The sequence below is a fragment of the Oncorhynchus clarkii genome, chromosome 6, assembly GCF_045791955.1.
Source record: "Oncorhynchus clarkii lewisi isolate Uvic-CL-2024 chromosome 6, UVic_Ocla_1.0, whole genome shotgun sequence".
Classification (NCBI taxonomy): domain Eukaryota; kingdom Metazoa; phylum Chordata; class Actinopteri; order Salmoniformes; family Salmonidae; genus Oncorhynchus; species Oncorhynchus clarkii.
This window is the reverse complement of record NC_092152.1, coordinates 49930844-49957645: the sequence shown is the minus strand read 5'-3', so window position 1 is coordinate 49957645 and position 26802 is coordinate 49930844. Positions and strand designations below refer to the sequence as shown.

Genomic DNA, 26802 nt, shown 5'->3' with positions numbered 1-26802 from the left:
TATGATTTGACTATTTGACACTGGTGTAGAGCAGTGGAGGATGCAGAGGGGAGGACAGCTCATAATAATGGCTGGAATGGAGTGGATGGAATGTCAAACACAAGGAGAGTATGTGTTTGATACCATTCCATTAATTCCGTTCCATCCATTACCATGAGCCGTCCTCCCCTCTGCATCCTCCACTGGTGCAGAGATGAAAACCAACCTGAGCTCACTAACACAAGACTATGAAGGTGCATATAATCCCAAAATAATTTATTTATTTAATACACACAAATCAATATACATTCAAGAATCGTCTATGCATGTTAGTCATGACAAACAAATAATTATCACACTAATTCTGGATCTGAAAAAAGAAACTGGTAAATTTACATGTAGCTTTGCTGATGTTACAGCGCCACCTGGTGTATACAGACAACTTATTCAGTATAAACACACCAACGAACCTTCAACCACTAAGTGACCTCTCGTTCTAATAATTTAAACCATATCCATTTGGAATGTAACGCTTGGTAAAATAATTTTAGGCCTTTCCCTTTTCACAATCATCTCTAAAATGTGGACATTAGCCCATAGTATAAAACAGATAATATAGTCTAATAATAACATTAGTATGTAGTAGTAACACTAATTAAAAACAAATGTAACAAAGAAAGCCAAAATGATAATGGAAAAATAACCAAAAACACTTACACAAAACAAAGTCAATCCTTTGCAAAGGCAGACACTCTCACTTGTTCCTTCAAGTTTTCTGCCTTTGTGCTAACTTTCTACTGTCCCTGGAGCTTGAAGTGATCTGATAGTCCAATTCGGACCATTTGGCACACTAGGAATTGATCAACACTTCACATTTAGATGAGTCTGATGGCTGGTTTTCTATCATGCATTCGCATGAGATGCTAGACTAGTGGTCCACCCTGTGTGCCATGGCCTCTTGGATTTGCCTGTTGAGCTCGCTGATGATGCGGTCTTCGTGTGTATACACGCCTGTGCGTAACAGAGTGTCTCTCTCCTCCAGCAGCCGGCTGAGGTGATCATCGGCACTCTCGTTGAGAGACACGGCGGGGCCGGCAGAGCTGCTGCCCCATGGCTTCTTGTCCTCCTGTTGTTTTAACCTGCAGTAGAAAAACACAGCCAGTGGGGGAGTAGGGTAAGATGTTGAAGCAAATGGATTCAGAAAACAACCCAAGGAAGAGTGGAACTTCACATCAGATAAATGACATATACACACATAAGTACACACATACATACATATACACACACGTATATATAATATACATACATATAATATTCACATATATATCTACACACATACATATATAGATAAATATATATTACTACACACAGATATATCTATATATACACACGGATATATATGAATATACAGTTGTATGTAGGTATGTATAATATATATATCCGTGTGTGAGTGAGAGAATATATATATATATACATACACACACACACACACACACACACACACACACACACACACACACACACACATACACATACAGTGCCTTGCGAAAGTATTCGGCCTCCTTGAACTTTGCGACCTTTTGCCACATTTCAGGCTTCAAACATAAAGATATAAAACTGTTTTTTTGTGAAGAATCAACAACAAGTGGGACACAATCATGAAGTGGAACAACATTTATTGGATATTTCAAACTTTTTTAACAAATCAAAAACTGAAAAATTGGGCGTGCAAAATTATTCAGCCCCCTTAAGTTAATACTTTGTAGCGCCACCTTTTGCTGCGATTACAGCTGTAAGTCGCTTGGGGTATGTCTCTATCAGTTTTGCACATCGAGAGACTGACATTTTTTCCCATTCCTCCTTGCAAAACAGCTCGAGCTCAGTGAGGTTGGATGGAGAGCATTTGTGAACAGCAATTTTCAGTTCTTTCCACAGATTCTCGATTGGATTCAGGTCTGGACAGGTCTGGACAGGTCTGGCCTGACTTGGCCATTCTAACACCTGGATATGTTTATTTGTGAACCATTCCATTGTAGATTTTGCTTTATGTTTTGGATCATTGTCTTGTTGGAAGACAAATCTCCGTCCCAGTCTCAGGTCTTTTGCAGACTCCATCAGGTTTTCTTCCAGAATGGTCATGTATTTGGCTCCATCCATCTTCCCATCAATTTTAACCATCTTCCCTGTCCCTGCTGAAGAAAAGCAGGCCCAAACCATGATGCTGCCACCACCATGTTTGACAGTGGGGATGGTGTGTTCAGCTGTGTTGCTTTTACGCCAAACATAACGTTTTGCATTGTTGCCAAAAAGTTCCATTTTGGTTTCATCTGACCCGAGCACCTTCTTCCACATGTTTGGTGTGTCTCCCAGGTGGATTGTGGCAAACTTTAAACAACACTTTTTATGGATATCTTTAAGAAATGGCTTTCTTCTTGCCACTCTTCCATAAAGGCCAGATTTGTGCAATATACGACTGATTGTTGTCCTATGGACAGAGTCTCCCACCTCAGCTGTAGATCTCTGCAGTTCATCCAGAGTGATCATGGGCCTCTTGGCTGCATCTCTGATCAGTCTTCTCCTTGTATGAGCTGAAAGTTTAGAGGGACGGCCAGGTCTTGGTAGATTTGCAGTGGTCTGATACTCCTTCCATTTCAATATTATCGCTTGCACAGTGCTCCTTGGGATGTTTAAAGCTTGGGAAATCTTTTTGTATCCAAATCCGGCTTTAAACTTCTTCACAACAGTATCTCGGACCTGCCTGGTGTGTTCCTTGTTCTTCATGATGCTCTCTGCGCTTTTAACGGACCTCTGAGACTATCACAGTGCAGGTGCATTTATACGGAGACTTGATTTTTTTTTTTTTTTTTTTTTTTTTTTTAACCTTTATTTAACCAGGCAAGTCAGTTAAGAACAAATTCTTATTTTCAATGACGGCCTGGGAACAGTGGGTTAACTGCCTGTTGACAGATTTGTACCTTGTCAGCTCGGGGGTTTGAACTCGCAACCTTCCGGTTACTAGTCCAACGCTCTAACCACTAGGCTACGCTGCCGCCCCTGAACTACACACAGGTGGATTGTATTTATCATCATTAGTCATTTAGGTCAACATTGGATCATTCAGAGATCCTCACTGAACTTCTGGAGAGAGTTTGCTGCACTGAAAGTAAAGGGGCTGAATAATTTTGCACGCCCAATTTTTCAGTTTTTGATTTGTTAAAAAAGTTTGAAATATCCAATAAATGTCGTTCCACTTCATGATTGTGTCCCACTTGTTGTTGATTCTTCACAAAAAAATACAGTTTTATATCTTTATGTTTGAAGCCTGAAATGTGGCAAAAGGTCACAAAGTTCAAGGGGGCCGAATACTTTCGCAAGGCACTGTACATATATATCCGTGTGTGTGTGTGTGTGTGTGTGTGTGTGTATGCATACAGTGGGGCAAAAAAGTATTTAGTAAGCCACCAATTGTGCAAGTTCTCCCACTTAAAAAGACGAGAGGCCTGTAACTTTCATCATAAGTACACTTCAACTATGACAGACAAAATGAGAGAAAAAAAAAATCCAGAAAATCACATTGTAGGATTTTTTATGAATTTATTTGCAAATTAGGGTGGAAAATAAGTATTTGTTCAATAACAAAAGTTTCTCAATACTTTGTTATATAACCTTTGTTGGCAATGACAGAGGTTTTCTGTAAGTCTTCACAAGATTTTCACACTGTTGCTGGTATTTTGGCCCATTTCTCCATGCAGATCTCCTCTAGAGCAGTGATGTTTTGGGGCTGTTGCTGGGCAACACGGACATTCAACTCCCTCCAAAGATTTTCTATGGGGTTGAGATCTGGAGACTGGCTAGGCCACTCCAGGACATTGAAATGCTTCTTACGAAGCCACTCCTTCGTTGCCCGGGCGGTGTTTTTGGGATCATTGTCATGCTGAAAGACCCAGCCACGTTTCATCTTCAATGCCCTTGCTGATGGAAGGAGATTTTCACTCAAAATCTCACGATACATGGCCCCATTCATTCTTTCCTTTACACGGATCAGTCGTCCTGGTCCCTTTGCAGAAAAACAGCCCCAAAGCATGATGTTTCCACCCCATGCCTCACAGTAGGTATGGTGTTCTTTGGATGCAACTCAGCATTCTTTGTTCTCCAAACACAATGAGTTGAGTTTTTACCAAAAAGTTCTATTTTGGTTTCATCTGACCATATGACATTCTCCCAATCTTCTTCTGGATCATCCAAATGCTCTCTAGCAAACTTCAGATGGGCCTGGACATGTACTGGCTTAAGCAGGGGGACACGTCTGGCACTGCAGGATTTGAGTCCCTGGCGGCGTAGTGTGTTACTGATGGTAGGCTTTGTTACTTTGGTCCCAGCTCTCTGCAGGTCATTCACTAGGTCCCCCCGTGTGGTTCTGGGATTTTTGCTCACCGTTTTTGTGATCATTTTGACCCCACGGGGTGAGATCTTACGTGAAGCCCCAGATCGAGGGAGATTATCAGCTGTCTTGTATGTCCATTTCCTAATAATTGCTCCCACAGTTGATTTCTTCAAACCAAGCTGCTTACCTATTGCAGATTCATTCTTCCCAGCCTGGTGCAGGTCTACAATTTTGTTTCTGGTGTCCTTTGACAGCTCTTTGGTCTTGGCCATAGTGGAGTTTGGAGTGTGACTGTTTGAGGTTGTGGACAGGTGTCTTTTAAACTGATAACAAGTTCAAACAGGTGCCATTAATACAGGTAACGAGTGGAGGACAGAGGAGCCTCTTAAAGAAGAAGTTACAGGTCTGTGAGAGCCAGAAATCTTACTTGTTTGTAGGTGACCAAATACTTATTATCCACCATAATTTGCAAATAAATGTGATTTTCTGGATTCTCATTTTGTCTGTCATAGTTGAAGTGTACCTATGATGAAAATTACAGGCCTTTCATATTTTTAAGTGGGAGAACTTGCACAATTGGTGGCTGACTAAATACTTTTTTGCCCCACTGTGTGTATATAAATAAATATATAAATAAATCAATATATACATATATATATATATATATATATATATATATATATATATATATATATATATATATATATATATATATATATATATATATATATATATATATATATATATATATATATATATATATATACACACACACATATATATATATATATATATATATATATATATACACACACATACACATATATATATATATATATATATATATATATATACACACACATATATATATATATATATATATATATATATATATACACACACATATATATATATATATATATATATATATATATATATATATATATATATATATATATATATATACACACACATATATATATATATATATATATATATACACACACATATATATATATATATATATATATATATATATACACACACATATATATATATATATATATATACACACACATATATATATATATATATATATATATATATATATACACACACATATATATATATATATATATATACACACACACACACATATATATATATATACACACACACACACATATATATATATATACACACACACACACACACACACACACACACACACACAAATATATACACTGCTCAAAAAAATAAAGGGAACACTAAAATAACACATCCTTGATCTGAATGAATGAAATATTCGTATTAAATAATTTTTCTTTACATAGTTGAATGTGCTGACAACAAAAATCACACAAAAATTGTAGACTCCGTCTCATGCTACCACTAGAGTGAAAGCACCTGTTGTCTATTCCATTTGCACAACAGCATGTGACATTTATTGTCAATCAGTGTTGCTTCCTAAGTGGACAGTTTGATTTCACAGAAGTGTGATTGACGTGGAGTTACATTGGTAGCGGTCCTACTGCTGTATTAATATATATATATATATATATAAATACACACATGTATGTGTGTCTGTATATATACACTGCTCAAAAAAATAAGGGGAACACAACACAATGTAACTCCAAGTCCCTTTTTTTGAGCAGTGTACACACACACACACACACACACACACACACACACACACACACACACACAATGATTAATTTCAGATTTTATTTCTTTCATCACATTCCCAGTGGGTCAGAAGTTTACATAAACTATTTAAAGGCAATACTACTTGAGTGTAACTTGGGTCAAATGTTACGGGTAGCCTTCCACAAGCTTCCCACAATGAGCTGGGTGAATTTTGGCCCATTCCTCCTGACAGAGCTGGAGTAACTGAGTCAGGTTTCTAGGCCTCCTTGCTCGCACACGCCTTTTCAGTTCTGCCCACAAATGTTCTATAGGTCAGGGCTTTGTGATGGCCACTCCAATACCTTGAATTTGTTGCCCTTAAGCCATTTTGCCACAACTTCGGAAATATGCTTGTGGTCATTGTCCATTTAGAAGACCCATTTGCAACCAAGCTTTAACTGATGCCTTGAGATGTTGCTTCAATATATATCCACATAATTTCCCCTTCTCATGATGCAATCTATTTTTGTGAAGTGCACCAGTCCCTCCTGCAGCAAAAGCACCCCCACAACATGATGCTGCCACCATTGTGCTTCACGGTTGGGATGGTGTTCTTAGTCTTCACCCTTTCTCCTCCAAACATACTGATGATCATTATGGCCAAACAGTTCCATTTTTGTTTCATCAGACCAGAGGACATTTCTCCAAAAAGTACGATCTTTGTCCCCATGTGCAGTTGCAAACCATAGTCTGGCTTTTTTAATGGCGGTTTTTGAGCAGTGGCTTCTTGTTTGCTGAGCGGCCTTTTAGGTTATGTTGATATAGGACTTGTTTTACTGTGGATATAGATACTTTTGTACCGGTTTCCTCCAGCATCTTGCACTTTTCGCACCAAAGTACGTTCATCTCTAGGAGACAGAACAAGTCTCCTTCCTGAGCGGTATGATGGTATGCGTGGTCCCATACTGTTAATACTCAAGTACTATTGTTTGTACAGACTAACGTGGTACCTTCAGGCGTTTGGAAATTGCTCCCAAGGATGAACCAGACTTGGAAGTCCACCATTTTTTGGTGGCTGATTCATTTAGATTTTTCCCATGATGTTAAGCAAAGATGCACAGAGTTGGAAGGTAGGCCTTGAAATACATCCACAGGTAGACCTCCAATTGACTCAAATTATGTCAATAGCCTATCAGAAGCTTCTAAAGCCATGACATAATTTTCCGGAATTTTCCAAGCTGTTTAAAGGCACAGTCAACTTAGTGTATGTAAACTTCTGACCTGGAATTGTGATAGTGAATTATGAGTGAAATAATCTGTCTGTAAACAATTGTTGGAAAAATTACTTGTGTCATGCACGAAGGAGATGTTCTTACAGAGTTGCCAAAACTATAGTTTGTTAACAAGAAATATGTGGAGTGGTTGAAAAACAAGTTAACGATTCCAACCTAAGTGTATGTAAATGGATGACTTAAACTGTAAATATTTATTAACTTATTAAAAAAATAAACATCCCTTTTTCAGGACCATGTCTTTCAAATATGTTTTGTAAAAATCCAAATAACTTCACAGATCTTCATTGTAAAGGGTTTAAACACTGTTTCCCATGCTTGTTCAACGAACAGAAACAATTAATGAACATGCACCTCAGGCAATTAGTGTCCTAAGTTTTCATAACTGTGACCTTAGAGAGGCCTTTCTACTGACTCTGAAAAACACCTAAAGAAAGATGCCCAGGGTCCCTGCTCATCTGTGTGAACGTGCCTTAGGCATACTTCAAGGAGGCATGAGGACTGTGGCCAGGGCAATAAATTGCAATGTCCGTACTGTGAGATGCCTAAGACAGTGCTACAGGGAGACAGGATGGACAGCTGATGGTTCTCGCAGTGGCAGACCACGTGTAACAACACCTGCACAGGATCGGTACATCCGAACATCACACCTGCGGGACAGGTACAGGATGGCAACAATAACTGCCTGAGTTACACCAGGAACGCACAATCCCTCCATCAGTGCTCTGACTGTCCACAATAGGCTGAGAAAGGCTGGACTGAGAGCTTGTAGGCCTGTTGTAAGGCAGGTCATCACCAGATATCACTGGCAACAACGTCGCCTATGGGAACAAACCCACCGTCGCTGGATCAGACAGGACTGGCAAAAAGTGCTCTTCAATGGCGAGTCACGGTTTTGTCTCATCAGGGGTGATGGTCGGATTCGCGTTTATCGTTGAAGGAATGAGCGTTACACCGAGACCTGAACTCTGGAGCGGGATCGATTTGGCGTTGGAGGGTCCGTCATGGTCTGAGGCAGTGTGTCACAGCATCATCAGGCTGAGCTTGTTGTCATTGCAGGCAATCTCAACGTTGTGCGTTACAGGGAAGACATCCTTCTCCCTCGTGTGGTACATTCCCTGCAGGCTCATCCTGACATGACCCGCCAGCATGACAATGCCACCAGCCATACTGCTCGTTCTGCGCGTGATTTCCTGCAGACAGGAATGAAAGTGTTCTGCCATGGCCAGCATACAGCTCAGATCTCAATCCCATTGAGCACGTCTGGGACCTGTTGGATTAGAGGGTGAGGGATAGGGCCATTCCCAACAGAAATGTCTGGGAACTTGCAGGTGACTCGGTGGAAGAGTGGGGTAACATCTCACAGCAAGAATCTGCAAATTTGGTGCAGACCATGAGGAGATGCACAGCAGTACCTGGTGGTGGCCACACCAGATACTGTTACTTTTGATTTTGACCCCCCACCCCCTTTGTTCAGGGACACATTATTACATTGCTGTTAGTCTCATGTCTGTGGAACTTGTTCCGTTTATGTCTCAGTTGTTGAATCTGGTTATGTCCATACAAATATTTACACGTTAAGTTTGGTGAAAATAAACACAGTTAACAGTGAGAGAACGTTTCATTTTTTTTGTTGCCAAGTTTAGTATAAAGCTGGCATAAGAATGTCAATGAATAAATACAGGGAGCATAGAAGTCCCTTTTGCCTTTGACTATAGTTGTTTTGAATTAAATTCCACTTAACTTGTCTTAAGTGAACCTTCCAGGCTCTTGGAAGATAAATAATGCTAGCGTAGAATGTGGTAGTTAGTACCTGTTCAGCTCGTTCCTGATGTCCTCCAGCTCGTGTTTCTCGCTTTTGACGGCTTCCTTCTCCTCGGCTGCCAGGTAGCGCAGCCTCATGGTCTCCAGCTCCTGCTGCTGCTTCTTCAGCCGTGTCATGGCGCTCTCCTGCTCTCTCTAACACAACATACCAGAGAAGGCTGTTATCATATCACTCTGTTCTGCAGCACAGCATACTTTCTCAAACACAGTAGGAAAATAACCAGGTGTTTGAGGGATGGGAATTGGCAGGGACCTAAAAGATACAAAATTATCACGATACTGAGGTGCTGAATACGATAATAGGGTATCCCTATACACACACGTATATACACATACATACATATATATATATATACACACATATATATATATATACACACATACATATACACATACATATACACATACATACATATACAGTGCCTTGCGAAAGTATTCGGCCCCCTCGAACTTTGCGACCTTTTGCCACATTTCAGGCTTCAAACATAAAGATATAAAACTGTATTTTTTTGTGAAGAATCAACAAGTGGGACACAATCATGAAGTGGAACGACATTTATTGGATATTTCAAACTTTTTTAACAAATCAAAAACTGAAAAATTGGGCGTGCAAAATTATTCAGCCCCCTTAACCTCTTGGATCTCTAGGGGCGCTATTTCATTTTTGGATAAAAAACGTTCCCGTTTTAAACGCAATATTTTGTCACGAAAAGATGCTCGACTATGCATATTATTGACCGTTTTTGGAAAGAAAACACTCTGAAGTTTCAGAATCTGCAAAGATATTGTCTGTAAGTGCCCCAGAACTCATTCTACAGGCGAAACCAAGATGATGCGTCAAGCAGGAAATGAGCAGAATCTCTGAAGCTCTGTTTTCCATTGTCTCCTTATATGGCTGTGATTGCGCAAGGAATGAGCCTACACTTTCTGTCGTTTCCCCAAGGTGTTTGCAGCATTGTGACGTATTTGTAGGCATATCATTGGAAGATTGACCATAAGAGACTACATTTTCCAAGTGTCCGCCTGGTGTCCTGCGTGGAATTCGGTGCGCAAACGCCAGCTGCTTGTACTTTTCCATTTGATTGAGGGGAGAAACCATGCTTCCACGAACGATATATCATTGAAGAGATATGTGAAAAACACCTTGAGGATTGATTCTAAACAACGTTTGCCATGTTTTCAGTCGATATTATGGAGTTAATTTGGAAAAAAGTTCGCGTTTTGAGGACTGAATTTGTTTTTTTTTTGGTAGCCAAATGTGATGTACAAAACGGAGCTATTTCTAATACACAAAGAATCTTTTTTGGAAAAACTGAACATCTGCCTAACTGAGAGTCTCCTCATTGAAAACATCCAAAGTTCTTCAAAGGTAAATGATTTTATTTGAAGGCTTTTATGTTTTTGTTGAAATCTTGCGTGCTGGATGCTAAGGCTAATGCTAACGCTAAATGCTACGCTAGCTAGCCACTTTTACACAAATTATTGTTTTCCTATGGTTGAGAAGCATATTTTGAAAATCTGAGATGACAGTGTTGTTTACAAAAGGCTAAGCTTGAGAGATGGCATATTTATTTCATTTCATTTGCGATTTTCATTAATAGTTAACGTTGCGTTATGGTAATGAGCTTAGGTCTGTAAATAGAATCCCTGATCCGGGTTTGGTCGACGCAACAGGTTAAGTTAATACTTTGTAGCGCCACCTTTTGCTGCGATTACAGCTGTAAGTCGCTTGGGGTATGTCTCTATCAGTTTTGCACATCGAGACTGAATTTTTTTCCAATTCCTCCTTGCAAAACAGCTCGAGCTCAGTGAGGTTGGATGGAGAGCATGTGTGAACAGCGGTTTTCAGTTCTTTCCACAGATTCTCGATTGGATTCAGGTCTGGACTTTGACTTAGCCATTCTATCACCTGGATATGTTTATTTTTGAACCATTCCATTGTAGATTTTGCTTTATGTTTTGGATCATTGTCTTGTTGGAAGACAAATCTCAATCTCAGTCTCAGGTCTTTTGTAGACTCCATCAGGTTTTCTTCCAGAATGGTCCTGTATTTGGCTCCATCCATCTTCCCATCAATTTTAACAATCTTCCCTGTCCCTGCTGAAGAAAAGCAGGCCCAAACCATGATGCTGCCACCACCATGTTTGACAGTGGGGATGGTGTGTTCAGCTGTGTTGCTTTTACGCCAAACATAACGTTTTGCATTGTTGCCAAAAAGTTCAATTTTGGTTTCATCTGACCAGAGCACCTTCTTCCATACGTTTGGTGTGTCTCCCAGGTGGCTTGTGGCAAACTTTAAACGACACTTTTTATGGATATCTTTAAGAAATGGCTTTCTTCTTGCCACTCTTCCATAAAGGCCAGATTTGTGCAATATACGACTGATTGTTGTCCTATGGACAGAGTCTCCCACCTCAGCTGTAGATCTCTGCAGTTCATCCAGAGTGATCATGGGCCTCTTGGCTGCATCTCTGATCAGTCTTCTCCTTGTATGAGCTGAAAGTTTAGAGGGACGGCCAGGTCTTGGTAGATTTGCAGTGTTCTGATACTCTTTCCATTTCAATATTATCGCTTGCACAGTGCTCCTTGGGATGTTTAAAGCTTGGGAAATATTTTTGTATCCAAATCCGGCTTTAAACTTCTTCACAACAGTATCTCGGGCCTGCCTGGTGTGTTCCTTGTTTTTCATGATGCTCTCTGCGCTTTTAACGGACCTCTGAGACTATCACAGTGCAGGTGCATTTATACGGAGACTTGATTACACACAGGTGGATTGTATTTATCATCATTAGACATTTAGGTCAACATTGGATCATTCAGAGATCCTCACTGAACTTCTGGAGAGTTTGCTGCACTGAAAGTAAAGGGGCTGAATAATTTTGCACGCCCAATTTTTCAGCTTTTGATTTGTTAAAAAAGTTTGTAATGTCCAATAAATGTCGTTCCACTTCATGATTGTGTCCCACTTGTTGATTCTTCACAAAAAAATACAGTTTTATATCTTTATGTTCGAAGCCTGAAATGTGGCAAAAGGTCGCAAAGTTCAAGGGGGCCGAATACTTTCGCAAGGCACTGTATATACACATACATACATACATATACATATACATGCATACACATACATACATACATACATACACATACATACATATATATATATATATATATATATATATATATAGCAATTCAATGTTGCGATTTTATTGAGATGATGTTTCCAACATAATGCTCACTATATATCTGCAGCAGAGAGACAAGCACGACAAAATTTGTTTTGATTAGTCATGGAAATAAGTGTTGAAAACATGTTGGCTCACTATGAAAAATAATAACAAGCTATAGGCTGAAGAATACTGGCGTTTTGTTGAAGTACAGCAGACTAGCACTAGCTAACACCATCTTAAATAAATAGATATAGCTATATACAGTTGAAGTCAGAAGTTCACATACACCTTAGCCAAATACATTTAAACTCAGTTTTTCACAATACCTGACATTTAATCCTAGTATAAATTCCCTGTCTTAGGTCAGTTAGGATCACCACTTTATTTTAAGAAAGTGAAATGTCAGAATAATAGTAGAGAGAGTGATTAATTTCAGCTTTTATTTTTTTCATCACATTCCCAGTGGGTTAGAAGTTTACGTACACAAGTAGTATTTGGTAGCATTGCCTTTAAATTGTTTAACTTGGGTCAAACATTTTGGGTAGCCTTCCACAAGCTTCACACAATAAGTTGGGTGAATTTTGGCCCATTCCTCCTGACAGAACTGGAGTCAGGTTTCTAGGCCTCCTTTAATGCACACTTTCTCAGTTCTGCCCACAAATGTTCTATGGGATTGATGTCAGGGTTTTGTGATGGCCACTCCAATACCTTGACTTTGGTGTCCTTAAGCCATTTTGCCACAACTTCGGAAGTATGGGGTCATTGTCCATTTGAAAAGACCCATTTGCGACCAAGCTTTAACTTCCTGACCGATGTCTTGAGATTTTGCTTCAATATATCCATATATCCAATCATTTCCCCTCCTCATGATTCCATCTATTTTGTGAAGTGCACCAATCCCTCCTGCAGCAAAGCAACCCCACATGATGTTGCCAACCCCGTGCTTCACGGTTGGGATGGTGTTCTTCGTCTTGCAAGTATCACCCGTTTTCCTCCAAACGGAACGATGGTCATTATGGCCACAAGGTTCTATTTTTGTTTCATCAGACCAGAGGACATTTCTCCAAAAAGTGTGATCTTTGTCCCCATGTGCAGTTGCAAACCGTAGTCAGGCTTTTTTAAATGCCGTTTTTGGAGCAGTGGCTTCTTGTTTGCTGAGCGGCCTTTCAGGTTATGTCGATATAGGACTCATTTTACTGTGGATATAGATACTTTTGTACCCGTGTCCTCCAGCATCTTCACACGGTCCTTTGCTGTTGTTCTGGGATTGATTTGCACTTTTCACACCAAAGTACATTCATCTCTAGGAGACAGAACACGTCTCCTTCTTGAGCGGTATGACGGCTGCATGGTCCCATGGTGTTTATACTTGCGTACTATTGTTTGTACAGATGAACGTCGTACCTTCAAGCGTTTGGATATTTCTCCCAAGGATGAACCAGACTTGGAGGTCCACCATTTCCACCCCCCCCAGAGGTCTTAGCTGATTTATTTCGATTGTCCCATGATGTCAAGCAAAGAGGCACTGAGTTGGAAGGTAGGCCTTGAAATACATCCACAGGTACACCTCCAATTGACTCAAATTATGTCAATTAGCCTATCAGAAGCTTCTAAAGCCATGGCATCATTTTCTGGAATTTTCCAAGCTGTTTAAAAAGGCACAGTCAAATTAGTGTATGTACACTTCTGACCCACTGGAATTGTGATACAGTGAATTTTAAGTTAAATAATCTGTCTGTAAACAATTGTTGGAAATTACTTGTGTCATGCACAAAGTAGATGTCCTAACCGACTTGCCAAAACTATAGTTTGATAAGAAATTTGTGGAGTGGTTGAAAAACTAGTTTTAATGACTCCAACCTAAGTGTATGTAAACTTCCGACTTCAATGGTATATTATTATTACTACAAATCAATACTTGGAAAGTATATTATCCAAAATAATATTGCGATACATAACTACAGATTTTTTCCCCAATCACCAGTGTTTACATTGGTACCATGGAATAAAAAGCTGATCATAGAATAAAAAGCATTTTGACCAAGAGAATCCTATGACGGTTTCAAAGAACAGCAGCTTAGGGACATGTCATGTGTTCCCTGACACTTAGCAGTTATTGGTTCAGATATGGACACCGCTTCCCTTTTCCAGACAATCACTGGTTAAAATACAGACAAGTTACTTTTTCTCACACAGCCAGGGCAAAACTGAACATTAGTCGCCTGTAATACATTTATTTTACCAAAATTGCTAGAAAAACAAACCACAGAAACATTTCTGGATCGCACATTGCCAAGTAAGCGCCAAAGCAACAACACTGAAACAATTATGGCAGTGATTTTTGTAAGGCCTCTTGGGCAAAGGATTTCCTCAGTTACTGCTGGTTGAAAAGTGCATTAAGTATTTATAGTGGACAACAGCGCCACGCTAGGGGTTAGGTGTGTGGTACTCCACTGCATTCTCAGTAATGGAGGACAGGATCTTGGTAAACACAGCCCTCCAGAGTCTGGCTCTCTCCAAGAGGGAGGAGAGAGGACAAAGGCAGCACAAGCAGGACTGAGTGACCAGTGAATGACCCCCATTCCCAGTGGCCTGCATCCAGTGGGTTAGACTAGGTACTCGCCTGAGTGAAGCAAGCTGCCCAGATGGGCCTCAACTACAGTTTTCTGGAAAATAAGCCGACTGACAGACAGACACCTGGGGGATTTCAAAGCTCCAGTTTTTCAGGTCTCACACTATCTGACACCAAATACCAAGGCGGTTCAGAGTTAGGGGAGTAGGAGGCATACTTGGGCTCAAATTAACCAGTTGACCGTATCTGCTGTATTAGAGGCTAAGAGATAAGATAAGGCTAAGGGCTAAGTCAGGAATGTAGAAGTTTTCTAAAGAACTGCATTTCATTCTTACCATCTGGACATTTTAGAGGGAAAAGGCATTATTCCTGAAGGGAGAATTTCTTTGCCGCAACGTAGCTAAACATTATGCAGACGAGTTGATAGGTGAAACAAATAATGATACCAAACAAACGTTAACTACACTGAGCGTATCCAAGCACAGGTCTGACAGATACTCCTAAAAACAAGTGTGACATTTAAATGGTTAACGCCTGGGCTAATGCTTAACATAATACAAACATGATTTATAGGACTATTTCACATTAAGTTATGAAGCCCTTAGTGCAACATAAATCAACTTGTGTTTTCTTAACATATATCTGGCACTTAGAAAGTCCAGAAAAAAGGGGGTTCAGATTTTCCAGCTGGCTTTTGTCTTTAACAGTTATTAGTGAGGCCTGATAAGCCCAGTGTGCCGACGTTGTTGACATTGGATCAGTCCCTCGAAGGGTTCACTCCAGACGCAGCACAGGTTTCAAAGCCCACTATAAGGTTGTGCTGATTTAAAAGTGATCAATGTCTAATAGACCTTTGAATTTTTTTTTGGGGGGGGGGGGGCCCATGTAAAAACACACACACACCGAATGAATCCACATGATATACTGTATGATGAGGCTGTGAAAGGTAGAATAAAGTTAACTAACGCGGCTTCCTTTATTTGCATTCACACTTATCCTCCAGCTGTTAATTATTTATCATTGACACATGCTGCAAGGATGCAACAAATGTAAAATATTTAGACATCAGAGGGTGGGGGGAACAAAGATATGATTTATGCCTAGGGCTGGGAAATATGGCCAAAATAACAAAATGTTTTTCACAGTATGACAGTATTTTATGTTTTGGAAAAAAAGCTCTAAACATGCTACATAAGTAGTTCATTACTCTAGGGATGCAACAATGTGGCTAACTTCATTCTGATTATTCAATCAAACTTCAACATCACCAAAAATGTCTGCATTCCCTGCACTTTTGTTATCATTTCCACACTATGCCCCGTAGGTGTGCATGATATGGGCTATATCACACAGTGCAATCAGAAAGTATTCAGACCCCTTTACTTTTCCCATACTGTTACGTTACAGCCTTATTCTAAAATGTATCATCCCCCCCCAATCTACACACAATACCCCATAATGGCAAAGCGAAAACAGGTTTATAGAAATGTTTGCAAATTTATAAAACATTTAAATAAATCTAAGAGCTAAGAGACTCGCAATTGAGCTTAACCTCTAAGGTATGTGGGACCGCTAGCGTCCCATCTGGCCAACATCCAGTGAGATTGCAGAGCGCCAAATTCAAATACAGAAATACTAATTATAAAAATTCAGAAAAGATACAACTATTTTACATAGGTTTAAAATATTAACTTCTTGTGAATCCAACCACGGTGTGAGATTTAAAAAATGCTTTACAGCGAAAGCATACCTTACAATTATTTGAGAACATAGCCCAGCAGACAAATCATTAAACAGTAACCAGCCAAGTAGAAGTTACACAAGTCAGAAATAGAGATAAAATGAATTACTTACCTTTGATGATCTTCATATGGTTGCACTCAGAAGACATTCATTTATTCAATAAATGTTCCTTTTGTTCGATAAAGTCTCTCTTTATATCCAAAAACCTCCGTTTTGTTTGCGCGTTTTGTTCGGTAATCCACAGGCTCAAACGCATTCACAACAGGCAGACAAAAAAAACCTGTATCCGTAAAGTTCATAGAAACATGTCAAATGATGTTTATATTCAATCCTCAGGTTGTTTTTAGCCTAAATAAATCGATAATATTTCAACCGGACAATAACGTTGTCAATATAAAAGGTAAACAAGAAAGGCACACTCTCGGTCGCGCGCATGAAAAAGCTGTGACACGGCAGGGTCCACTCATTCAGACTGCTCTTACTCTCTCATTTTTCAGAATACAAGCCTGAAACAATTTCTAAAGACTGTTGACATCTAGTGGAAGGCATAGGAACTGCAATTTGAGTCCTAAGTCAATGGATACTGTAATGACATTGAACAGAAAACTACAACAACAAAAAAATCCTACTTCCTGAATGGATTTCTCTCAGGTTTTCACCTGCCAAATCAGTTCTGTTATACTCAGACATTATTTTAACAGTTTTGGAAACTTTAGAGTGTTTTCTATCCACATCTACTAATTATATGCACATCCTATCTTCTGGGCCTGAGTAGAAGGCAGTTAAATTTGGGCACGCTTTCATCCAAAATTCCAAATGCTGCCCCCTACCCTAGAGGAGTTAAGTGCATCAGGTGTCCATTGATCATCCTTGAAATCTTTCTACAACTTGGAGTCCACCTGTGGTAAATGCAATTGATTGGGCATATGGAAAGGCACACACTTGTCTATATAATGTCTCACAGTTGACAGTGCATGTCAGAGCAAAAACAAAGCCATGAGTTCGAAGGAATAGAGTGTCGAGGCACAGATCTGGGGAAGGCGACCAAAAAATGTCTGCAGCATTAAAGGTCCCTGAGATCACAGTGGCCTCCATCATTCTTAAATGGAAAAAGTGCGGAACCACAGTGCGGAACCACAAAACTCTTCCTAGAGCTGGCCACCCGGCCAAACTGAGCAATCGGGGAGAAGGACCTTGGTCAGGGAGGTGACCAAGAACCCGCTAGAGTCAATGGTTGTTTTGACACCATATTCCAAAAAGCAAGTTCTGTAGGCTCTAGTTTTTTCTCATCTTGATTAATGTCCAGTCGTGTGGTCGAGTTCTGCAAGGAAAGACCTAGTTAAGCTGCAGCTGGCCCTGAACAGAACGTCCTGCTCTTCATTGTAATCAGATGGCTGATATAAATATTATGCATGCCAGTCTCCTGGCTAAGAGTTGAGGAGAGACTGACTGCATCACTTTTTATAAGAAACATTAATGTGTTGAAAATCCCAAATTGTTGTTTACATAGTCAACTTACACACAGCTCTGACACACACTTACCCCACCAGACATGCCACCTGGTGTCTTTCCACAGTCCCAAAATCGAGAGCAAATTCAAGAAAGCGTACCGTATTATATAGAGCCATTACTGCATGAAACTCTGTTCCATCTCATATTGTTCAAATGAACAGAAAATCTAGTTTCAAAAAACAAATACATCTCACAACTCTCCCCTATTTGACCTAGATAGTTTGTGTGCATGTATTGATATTTAGGCTGCGTGTGCCTTGAAAAAAACATTGATGTAGTTCTGCTCTTCAGCTGATCTGGTCTATTAACGTTCTGTATTATGTCATGTTTCATGTGGACCCCATGAAGCTTTTGCAACAGCTAATGAGTATCCTAATAAAATACCAAAACCTGCTCCAGAGCACTCAGGACCTCAAACTAGGGAGAAGGTTCACCTTCCAACAGGACAACGACCCTAAGCACATAACCAAGACGAGGCAGGAGAGACCTGAAAATAGCTGTGCAGTGACGTTCCCCATCCAACCTGATAGAGCTTGAGAGGATCTGCAGAGAATAAGAGAAACTCCAAAAACACAGGTGTGCCAAGCTTGTCATATCCAAGAAGACTTGAGGCTGTTATCGCTGCCAAAAGTCCAACAAAGTACTGAGTAAAAGGTCTGAATACATATGTAAATGCAATATTTGTTAAAAATTAACAAAACAATGACCAAAAACTGTTGCTTTGGATTTATGGGGTATTGTGTGTAGATTCATGAGGATTTTTTATTTAATACATTTTAGAGTAAGACTGTAACGTAAAAAAGTCTGAATACTTTCCGAATGCACTGTATGTACATGCGTAAATACAGTACAATACCAGTCAAATGTTTGGACACCTACTCATTCAAGGGTTTTTCTTTATTATTTACTATTTTCTACATTGTAGAATAATCAAAACTATGAAATAACACATATGGAATCATGTAGAAACCCAAAAAGTGTTAAACAAATCAAAATATATTTTATATTTGAGATTCTTCAAAAGGTGCCACCCTTTGACTTGACAGGTTTGCACACACTATTTTGATTTGTTTAACACTTTTTTTTGGTTACTAAATGATTCCATATGTGTCGTTTCATAGTTTTGACGCCTTCACTATTATTCTACAAAGTAAAACATTGTAAAAATAAAGAAAAACCCTTGAATGAGTAGGTGTGAACAAACTTTGACTGGTAGTGTACAGTGGGGCAAAAAAGTATTTAGTCAGCCACCAATTGTGCAAGTTCTCCCACTTAAAAAGATGAGAGGCCTGTAATTTTTCATCATAGGTACACTTCAACTATGACAGACAAAATGAGAGAAAAAAAAAATCCAGAAAATCACATTGTAGGATTTTTAATGAATTTATTTGCAAATTATGGTGGAAAATAAGTATTTGGTCACCTACAAACAAGCAAGATTTCTGGCTCTCACAGATCTGTAACTTCTTCTTTAAGAGGCTCATCTGTCCTCCACTCGTTACCTGTATTAATGGCACCTGTTTGAAATTGTTATCAGTATAAAAAGACACCTGTCCACAACCTCAACTCTTCTTGGGTATGACGCTACAAGCTTGGCACACCTATATATTTGGGGAGTTTCTCCCATTCTCCTCCGCAGAGCCTCTCAAGCACTGTCAGGTTGAATGGGGAGCGTTGCAGCACAGCTATTTTCAGTTCTATTTTTTTGACATGCACTGTCAACTATTGGACCTTATATAGACAAGCGTGTGCCTTTCCAAATTATGTCTAATCAATTTAATTTACCACAGGTGGACTCCATTGAAGTTGTAGAAACATCTCAAGGATGATCTATGAAAACAGAGCTCAATTTTGAGTCTCATAGCAAAGGGTCTGAATACTTATTTACATAAGGTATCTGTTTATTTGTAACAATTTTTAAAACTGTTTTTGCCTTGTTATTATGGGGTATTGTGTGTAGATTGCTGAGGATTTTTTATTTTTCATTTAATCCATTTTAGAATAAGGCTGTAACAAAATGTGAAAAAAGGTCAAGGTCTGAATACTTTCCGAAGGCACTGTATAGCACATATGTGTACAAAACATTAGGAACAGCTCTTGCCCATTCACCCTCTGAATGGCACACATACACAAGCCATGTGTAAATTGTCTCAAGGCATGAAAATCATTATTTGACCTGTCTCCACCCCTTTATCTACACTGATTAATCTATACTGATTTAACAAGTAAAATCAATAAGGGATCATAGCTTTCACCTGGATTGAACTGGTCAGTCTATGTCATGGAAAGAGCAGTTGTTCCTAATGTATATATCTATATGACCCCTACATATTCTAACTATAGAATAGCACAAACATGCTGATCATGTTGGTATTAGCATACCACAGGCAAATACATTTCTGTTGAATCAAAGTGGTAGTCATCTAAATTGGCCTACCTGTTTGAATCTGGCCAGTTCTTTCAAAGCACGCCCCCACTGCTGCTTGTAATGAAGTTTAGACTTTGTCGTCGATTCCAGTGTCCTTTCAAGTTCCACCTTGAATAACAGATTGTTGATTAAAAGATGCAGCACAACCTCAACAAAAAAAAAGGTAAAAATTACAACCTGTGGTTTTAAGTGGTTACAAACAGGTTAGAAGTGGTTGTAAACTAGTTCTAAGTGGTTACAAACAGACTATAAGTGGTTGCAAATAAGTTATACATTGTTATAAACAAGTTATAAGTGGTTCTCTTTCAATTACAGGTAGCCTAACGGTTCAGAGGTCGCTGGTACGAACCCCAGAGCCAGCTAGGCTCTGGATAAGAGCGTCTGCGAAATTATTAAAATGTTTTTTTTTTTAAAGCAAATGTACATTGCTAATCAAATTTTATTAGTCACATGCGCCGAACACAACAGGTGTAGACCTTAGTGAAATGCTTACCTACAAGCCCCTAACCAACAACGCAGTTAAAAAAATACGAATAAGAAATAAAAGGAACAAGTAATTAAAGAGCAGCGGTGAAATAACAATAGCGAGACAATATACAGGGGGTACCGGTTAGTCGAGGTAATATGTACATGTAGGTAGAGTTATTAAAGTGACTATGCATAGATAATAACAGAGTAGCAATGCAAATAGTCTGGGTAAGCCCTTTGATTAGATGTTCAGCAGTCTTATGGCTTGGTGGTAGAAGCTGTTAAGAATGGCGTGGAAAGGAATTGAATAATCAAGGAGGATGAATACAGAGTTTAGCGGCAATACGGGAGGCTAGCTAATCTACTCCCTACACCAATAAAGCTAGCTAGCCAGCCAGCCAGCTACCGGTAACTATTAGCAATATGGATAGTTTCCAATGTAGTTTAACGCATAAATAGTACCTGTAACAATGCTTGCTATCTAACATTCAGCAGTTTTTCTGATTAGGATATCTGATGAGTAAAGTTTAGGTAGTTCGTCTAGCTACTGTACTCGAAATGTAGCTAGCTTGTTAGCTACCTGGCTTGCTAACTAAACAACAGCTGTAACGATCTAGCTGTAATGTTTACAAGGTTCTCCACTAGCTGGCTACTAGGGGACCAATATAACAGTTGGCCCTAAAGCTTTTTGTAGAGAGCCAGGAAAAGGAACTATTGCGTGTATCAGTGATGGACACTAGCTAGAATACTTTTATAGCAATACGCTAGAATACTTTTATAGCAATACAGTTAGCTACTAATACAATACTTTTTGCACACTGTTTTGACGAGCTGGTTAGAATAAGGCTGTCACTTGGTCAAATCATAAACTGTACCAAATGCATTGCCTATCAAACATCTGACAATGGATACATACACTACACGCTTATCGAACATCCAATTCCAAAATCATGGGTATAAATAAGGATTTGGTCCCCCCCTTTGCTGCTATAACAGCCTCCACTCATCTGGGAAGGCTTTCCACTAGATGTTGGAACATTGCAGGGGGGACTTGCTTCCATTCAGTCACAAGCGCTTTAGCGAGGTCGGGCTCTGATGTTGCGCGATTAGGCCTGTAGTCAGCGTTCCAATTAATCCCAAAGGAGTTTGATGAGGTTGAGGTCAGAGCTCTGTGCAGGCCAGTCAAGTTCTCCCACACCGATCGACAAACCATTTCTGTATGTGTGCGCGCACGGGGCCATTGTCATGCTGAAAAAGGAAAAGGCCCTCCCCAAACTGTTGGAGGCACAGAAATGTCTAGAAGGTCATTGTATGTGGTTGCATTAATATTTCCCTTCACTGGAACTAAAGGGCCTAGCACGAACCATGAACCAGCCTCCTCCACCAAACTTTACAGTTGGCACTTTGACTTCGGGGAGGTATTGTTCTCCTGGCATCCACCAAACAAAGATTAGTCAGTCAGACTGCCAGATGGTGTAGCGTGACTCATCACTCCAGAGAATGCGTTTCCGCTTCTCCAGAATCCAATAGCGGTGAGCTTTACACCACTCCAGCCAAAGTTTAGCATTGCGCCGGGTGATCTTTTGACTGGTACTGTATTTACATAAACATGCCGTACCAGTCAAAAGTTTGAATATACCTACTCATTCAAGGGTTTTTCTTTATTTTTACTATTTTCTACATTGTAGAATAATAGTGAAGACAGCAATACTATGAAATAACACACATGGAATCATGTAGTAACCGAAAAAGTGTTAAAGAAATCAAAATACATTTTAATTTCTTTAAAATATCCACCCTTTGCCTTGATGACAGCTTTACACACTCTTGGAATTCTCTCAACCATCTTCATGAGAAATGCTTTTCCAACAGTTTTGAAGGAGTTCCCACATATGCTGAGCACTTGTTGGCTGCTTTTCCTTCACTCTGCGGTCCAACTCAACCCAAACAATCTCAAATGTGTTAAGGTTGGGTGATTGTGGAGGCCAGGTCATCAGATGCAGCACTCCATCTCCTTCTTGGTGAAATAGCCCCTACACAGCCTGGAGCTGTGTTTTGGGTCATTGTCCAGTTGAAAAACAAATGATAGCCGGACTAAGCCCAAGCCAGATGGGATGTCATATCGCTTCAGAATGCTGCGCTGATTAAGCGTGACTTGTATTCTAAATAAATCACAGGTGTCACCAGCAAAGCACCAACACACCACCTCCTCCATGCTTCACGGTGGGAAACGCACATGCGGAGATCATCCGTTCACCTACTCTGCGTCTCACAAAGACACGGCATTTGCAAATTTGGACTCAGACCCAAAAAGGACAGATATCCACCGGTCTAATGTCCATTGCTCATGTTTCTTGGCCCAAGCAAGTCTCTTCATCTTATTGATGTCCTTTCGTAGTGTTCTTTGCAGCAATTCAACCATGAAGGCCTGATTCACACAGTCTCCTCTGAACAGTTGATGTTGGGATAGGTCTGTTACATATATTTGGGCTGCAATTTCTGAGGCTGGTAACTAATGAACTAATCCTCTGCAGCAGGTCTTCCTTTCCTGTGACGGTCCTCATCATAGCGCTTGATGGTTTTTGCAACTGAACTTGAAGAAACATTCTTGAAATATTCCGTGTTGACTGACCTTCATGTCTAAAAGTAATGAAGGACTGTTGTTTCTCTTTGCTTATTTGAGCGGTTCTTGCCATAATATGGACTTGGTCTTCTACCAAATATCTTCTGTATACCAACCCTACCTTGTCACAACACAACTGATTGGCTCAAATGAATTAAGGAAAGAAATTCCACAAATTAGCTTTTAACAAGGCGCACCTGTTCATTGAAATGCATTCCAAGTGACTACCTCACAGCTGGTTGAGATAATGCCAAGAGTGTGCAAAGCTGTCATCAAGGCAAAGGTTGGCTAATTTGAAGAATTTGTATAACACTTTTTTGGTTACTACGTGAATCCATGTGTGTATTTCATAGTACTGCTGTCTTCACTATTATTCTACAATGTAGAAAATAGTTTTAAAAATAAAGAAAAACCCTTGAATGAGTAGGTGTCCAATTTTTTGTCTAGTACCACACACACAAATATGTAAAGTGTTGGGCCAATGTTTCATGAGCTGAAATAAAAGATCCAAGAAATGCTCCACATGCACAAAAAGCGTATCTCTCAAATTGTGTGCACAAATTTTTATAACATCCCTGTTAGTAAGCATTTCTCCTTTGCCAAGATAATTCATCTACCGGACAGGTGTAGCATATCAAGTAGCTGTTTCAACAGCATGATCATTACACAGGTGCACCTTATGCTGGGGACAATAAAAGCCCACTCAATGCCACGTCTCAAGTTGAGGGAGCGTGCTGTCGAGTTTTCATTTATCTACCATAAGCCTTCTCCAATGTAATTTTAGAGAATTTGACAGTGCGTCCAACCAGTCTCACAACCGCAGACCACGTGTATGGCCTCGTATGGTCGAGCGGTTTGCTGATGTGAAAATATTCCGCCCTTGTGGCGGTGGGGTTATGGTATGGGCAGGCATAAGCCCCGGACGATGAACACAATTGCATTTTATCTATAGTAATTTGAATGCACGGAGATACCGTGACGAGATCAAGGCCCATTGTTGTGCTATTCATCCACCGCCATCATCTCGTGTTTCAGCATTATAACGCACAGCTCCATGTAGCAAGGACCTGTTCACAATTCCTGGAAGCCCCAGTTCTTCTATGGCCTGCATACACAATAGACATGTCACCCATTGAGGAAGTTTGGGATGCTCTGGATCGACGTGTACGACAGCGTGTTCAAGTTCCCACCAATATCCAGAAACTTCGCAAAGCCACTGAAGAGGAGTGGGACAAAATCCCACTGGCTACCATCAACAGACTGACCAACTGCGAAGCAGATGCCTCGCGCTGCATGAGGCAAATGGATGGTAGCCAGTGGGATTTTGCGCTGCATGAGGCAAATGGCAGTCACACTAGATACTGACTGGTTTTCTGATCTGATTTTTTTTTTTTTAAAGGTATCTCTGACCAACAGATGCATACAGTGCCTTCGGGAAAGTATTCAGACCGCTTAACCTTTCCCACATTTTATGTTACAGCTAGGGATGCACAATATAAATGGTAAGCACATGAGAATCGTACTATATTAGCTAAAAATGCCAACATCGGCATTGGCCCAATGTCTAGTTTAACGCCAATGTGCAAAACCAATGTCAAAGCTGACGTGCATTCCTATTTAACGTAGGTACATGTCGCAATGACGCCACGAAAACAGCATTCCTAACCTAGCCCACAATGTCTGCTGTGTGGATCTATTTTTAAGTTTCAAAAGGAAGATAAAAAGGCCATATGAAACGTTTCTGCTGCTATTATTTCCCGAGGGGAGAAAGTGAAATCGTTCAATACCACAAACCAAATTACTCATTTGAAAGTGCATCACCCCCAGACGTTCATTGACTACTTTGAACAAAAGCAGAAAAAAAAACTAGGTGCGCACTTCCAACAACTTAACAAGTTCAAGTCGAGCAGTCATTTGAAAGAGTAAGACAATGTCAGCGAGACAACTCAAAGATGAAATCCATTAGCGCTAAGATAATAGAATTCATTGCCCTTGACAATCAACAGTTCTCTGTCGTGGATGATGTTGGCTTTCGCCGACTGGTCAAGAACCTCGAGCCCCGGCACACACTACCAAGTATGTGCGTTTCTTTTTCTTTTCTTCCCAGTTGTTGCCCTACCGGAGTTGCACAGTATTGGTAAAACGCACATCCATGAGCTACTTGCTATGGGCGTCACTGCCATTAGCTTCACAACTGACATTTAGACAAGCGACATCAGCCCATTGATCATAGTGAGTGACAGCACAGTGGGTCGACGAGGATTTCACACTAAGGAAAGCCATATTGTTTGAGCAAGAATGTGCTGGTTCTCATACCGCTGCTGCCATTTCAATGGCTTTTGAGAACAAGTCAAATCAAAGTTAATTTGTCATGTTATAACCACAAAAAAATACTGTATCCTCTATAAATAAGGAAGTAAATACAAAAAACGTGTTCGGTTTACCTTCTAAAGCTTATCTTTAAGATGTACTCATCTATGGCAGTGGATACGAATGCAGAAGTGTTTGTGCTAAAGCACCACAAGCTCACAAATAAACAAGGGTTGAATGAGATTAATGAAACTTAGTCTCCAAGTAAATCTGAAACGGCACTGTTGACAAGTTCACAAAATATGTAGTAGCATGCAGTCCATAATGTCACCACTAGATGTCAGCATTTGTATGGAGTAGATTCACTACAGTGCCTTACAACAGTCAACGTAAAACAGTCATGTAAAGAAACATTATGACAACCTGGCAATGGGAGCTTGTTATGACAAGCACACGCTACCTGTTCATTACGGGAATGTTTTCTTATTGAAATGAATGTCAATTACAGTGTTATTCAATACAAAATGTATTTTCTATATATATTTCAGCTGCAAATGGCATGCGCTGATGACTGAAAACATTCATGCAGGAAAATGTTTGCAGCACTGATTTCAGTCACACACGTTCTAATTTAGCTAGCTAACAAACAATCTTATCTCATCATGAATGTAAACACATGGCCTGAAAGATAGCTCTTCACCAACTGTCTTGCTTTTTTTGTAGATTGCATATTTTGTGTCAAGGATGAGTAGGTGTTCACTTTGGCGACCGTCCAGTGTTCGCATATAAGTACAAATTGATAGCTATCTAGCTAGGCTAAATACATTACTGGCTAGCTATGCGTGTATGTGATGAGGACAGGGCCACTGCTTGC

At 39.9% G+C, this 26802-nt stretch overlaps 1 protein-coding gene across 1 annotated transcript in view; it reads right to left on the bottom strand.

The window, feature by feature from the left end:
- Window positions 1–234: 234 nt before the first annotated feature.
- LOC139411271 (centrosomal protein 120) overlaps window positions 235–26802 on the bottom strand; it is a 57822-nt gene continuing 31254 nt past the window's right edge. Inside the window, exons 18-20 of the mRNA XM_071157335.1 lie at window positions 20537–20635; window positions 9098–9243; window positions 235–1118 (exon numbers count right to left, since the gene is read on the bottom strand). Of these exons, the coding sequence (XP_071013436.1) occupies window positions 908–1118; window positions 9098–9243; window positions 20537–20635 (456 nt within the window). The 3' untranslated portion in view covers window positions 235–907. The remainder of the gene's footprint in view (window positions 1119–9097; window positions 9244–20536; window positions 20636–26802) is intronic.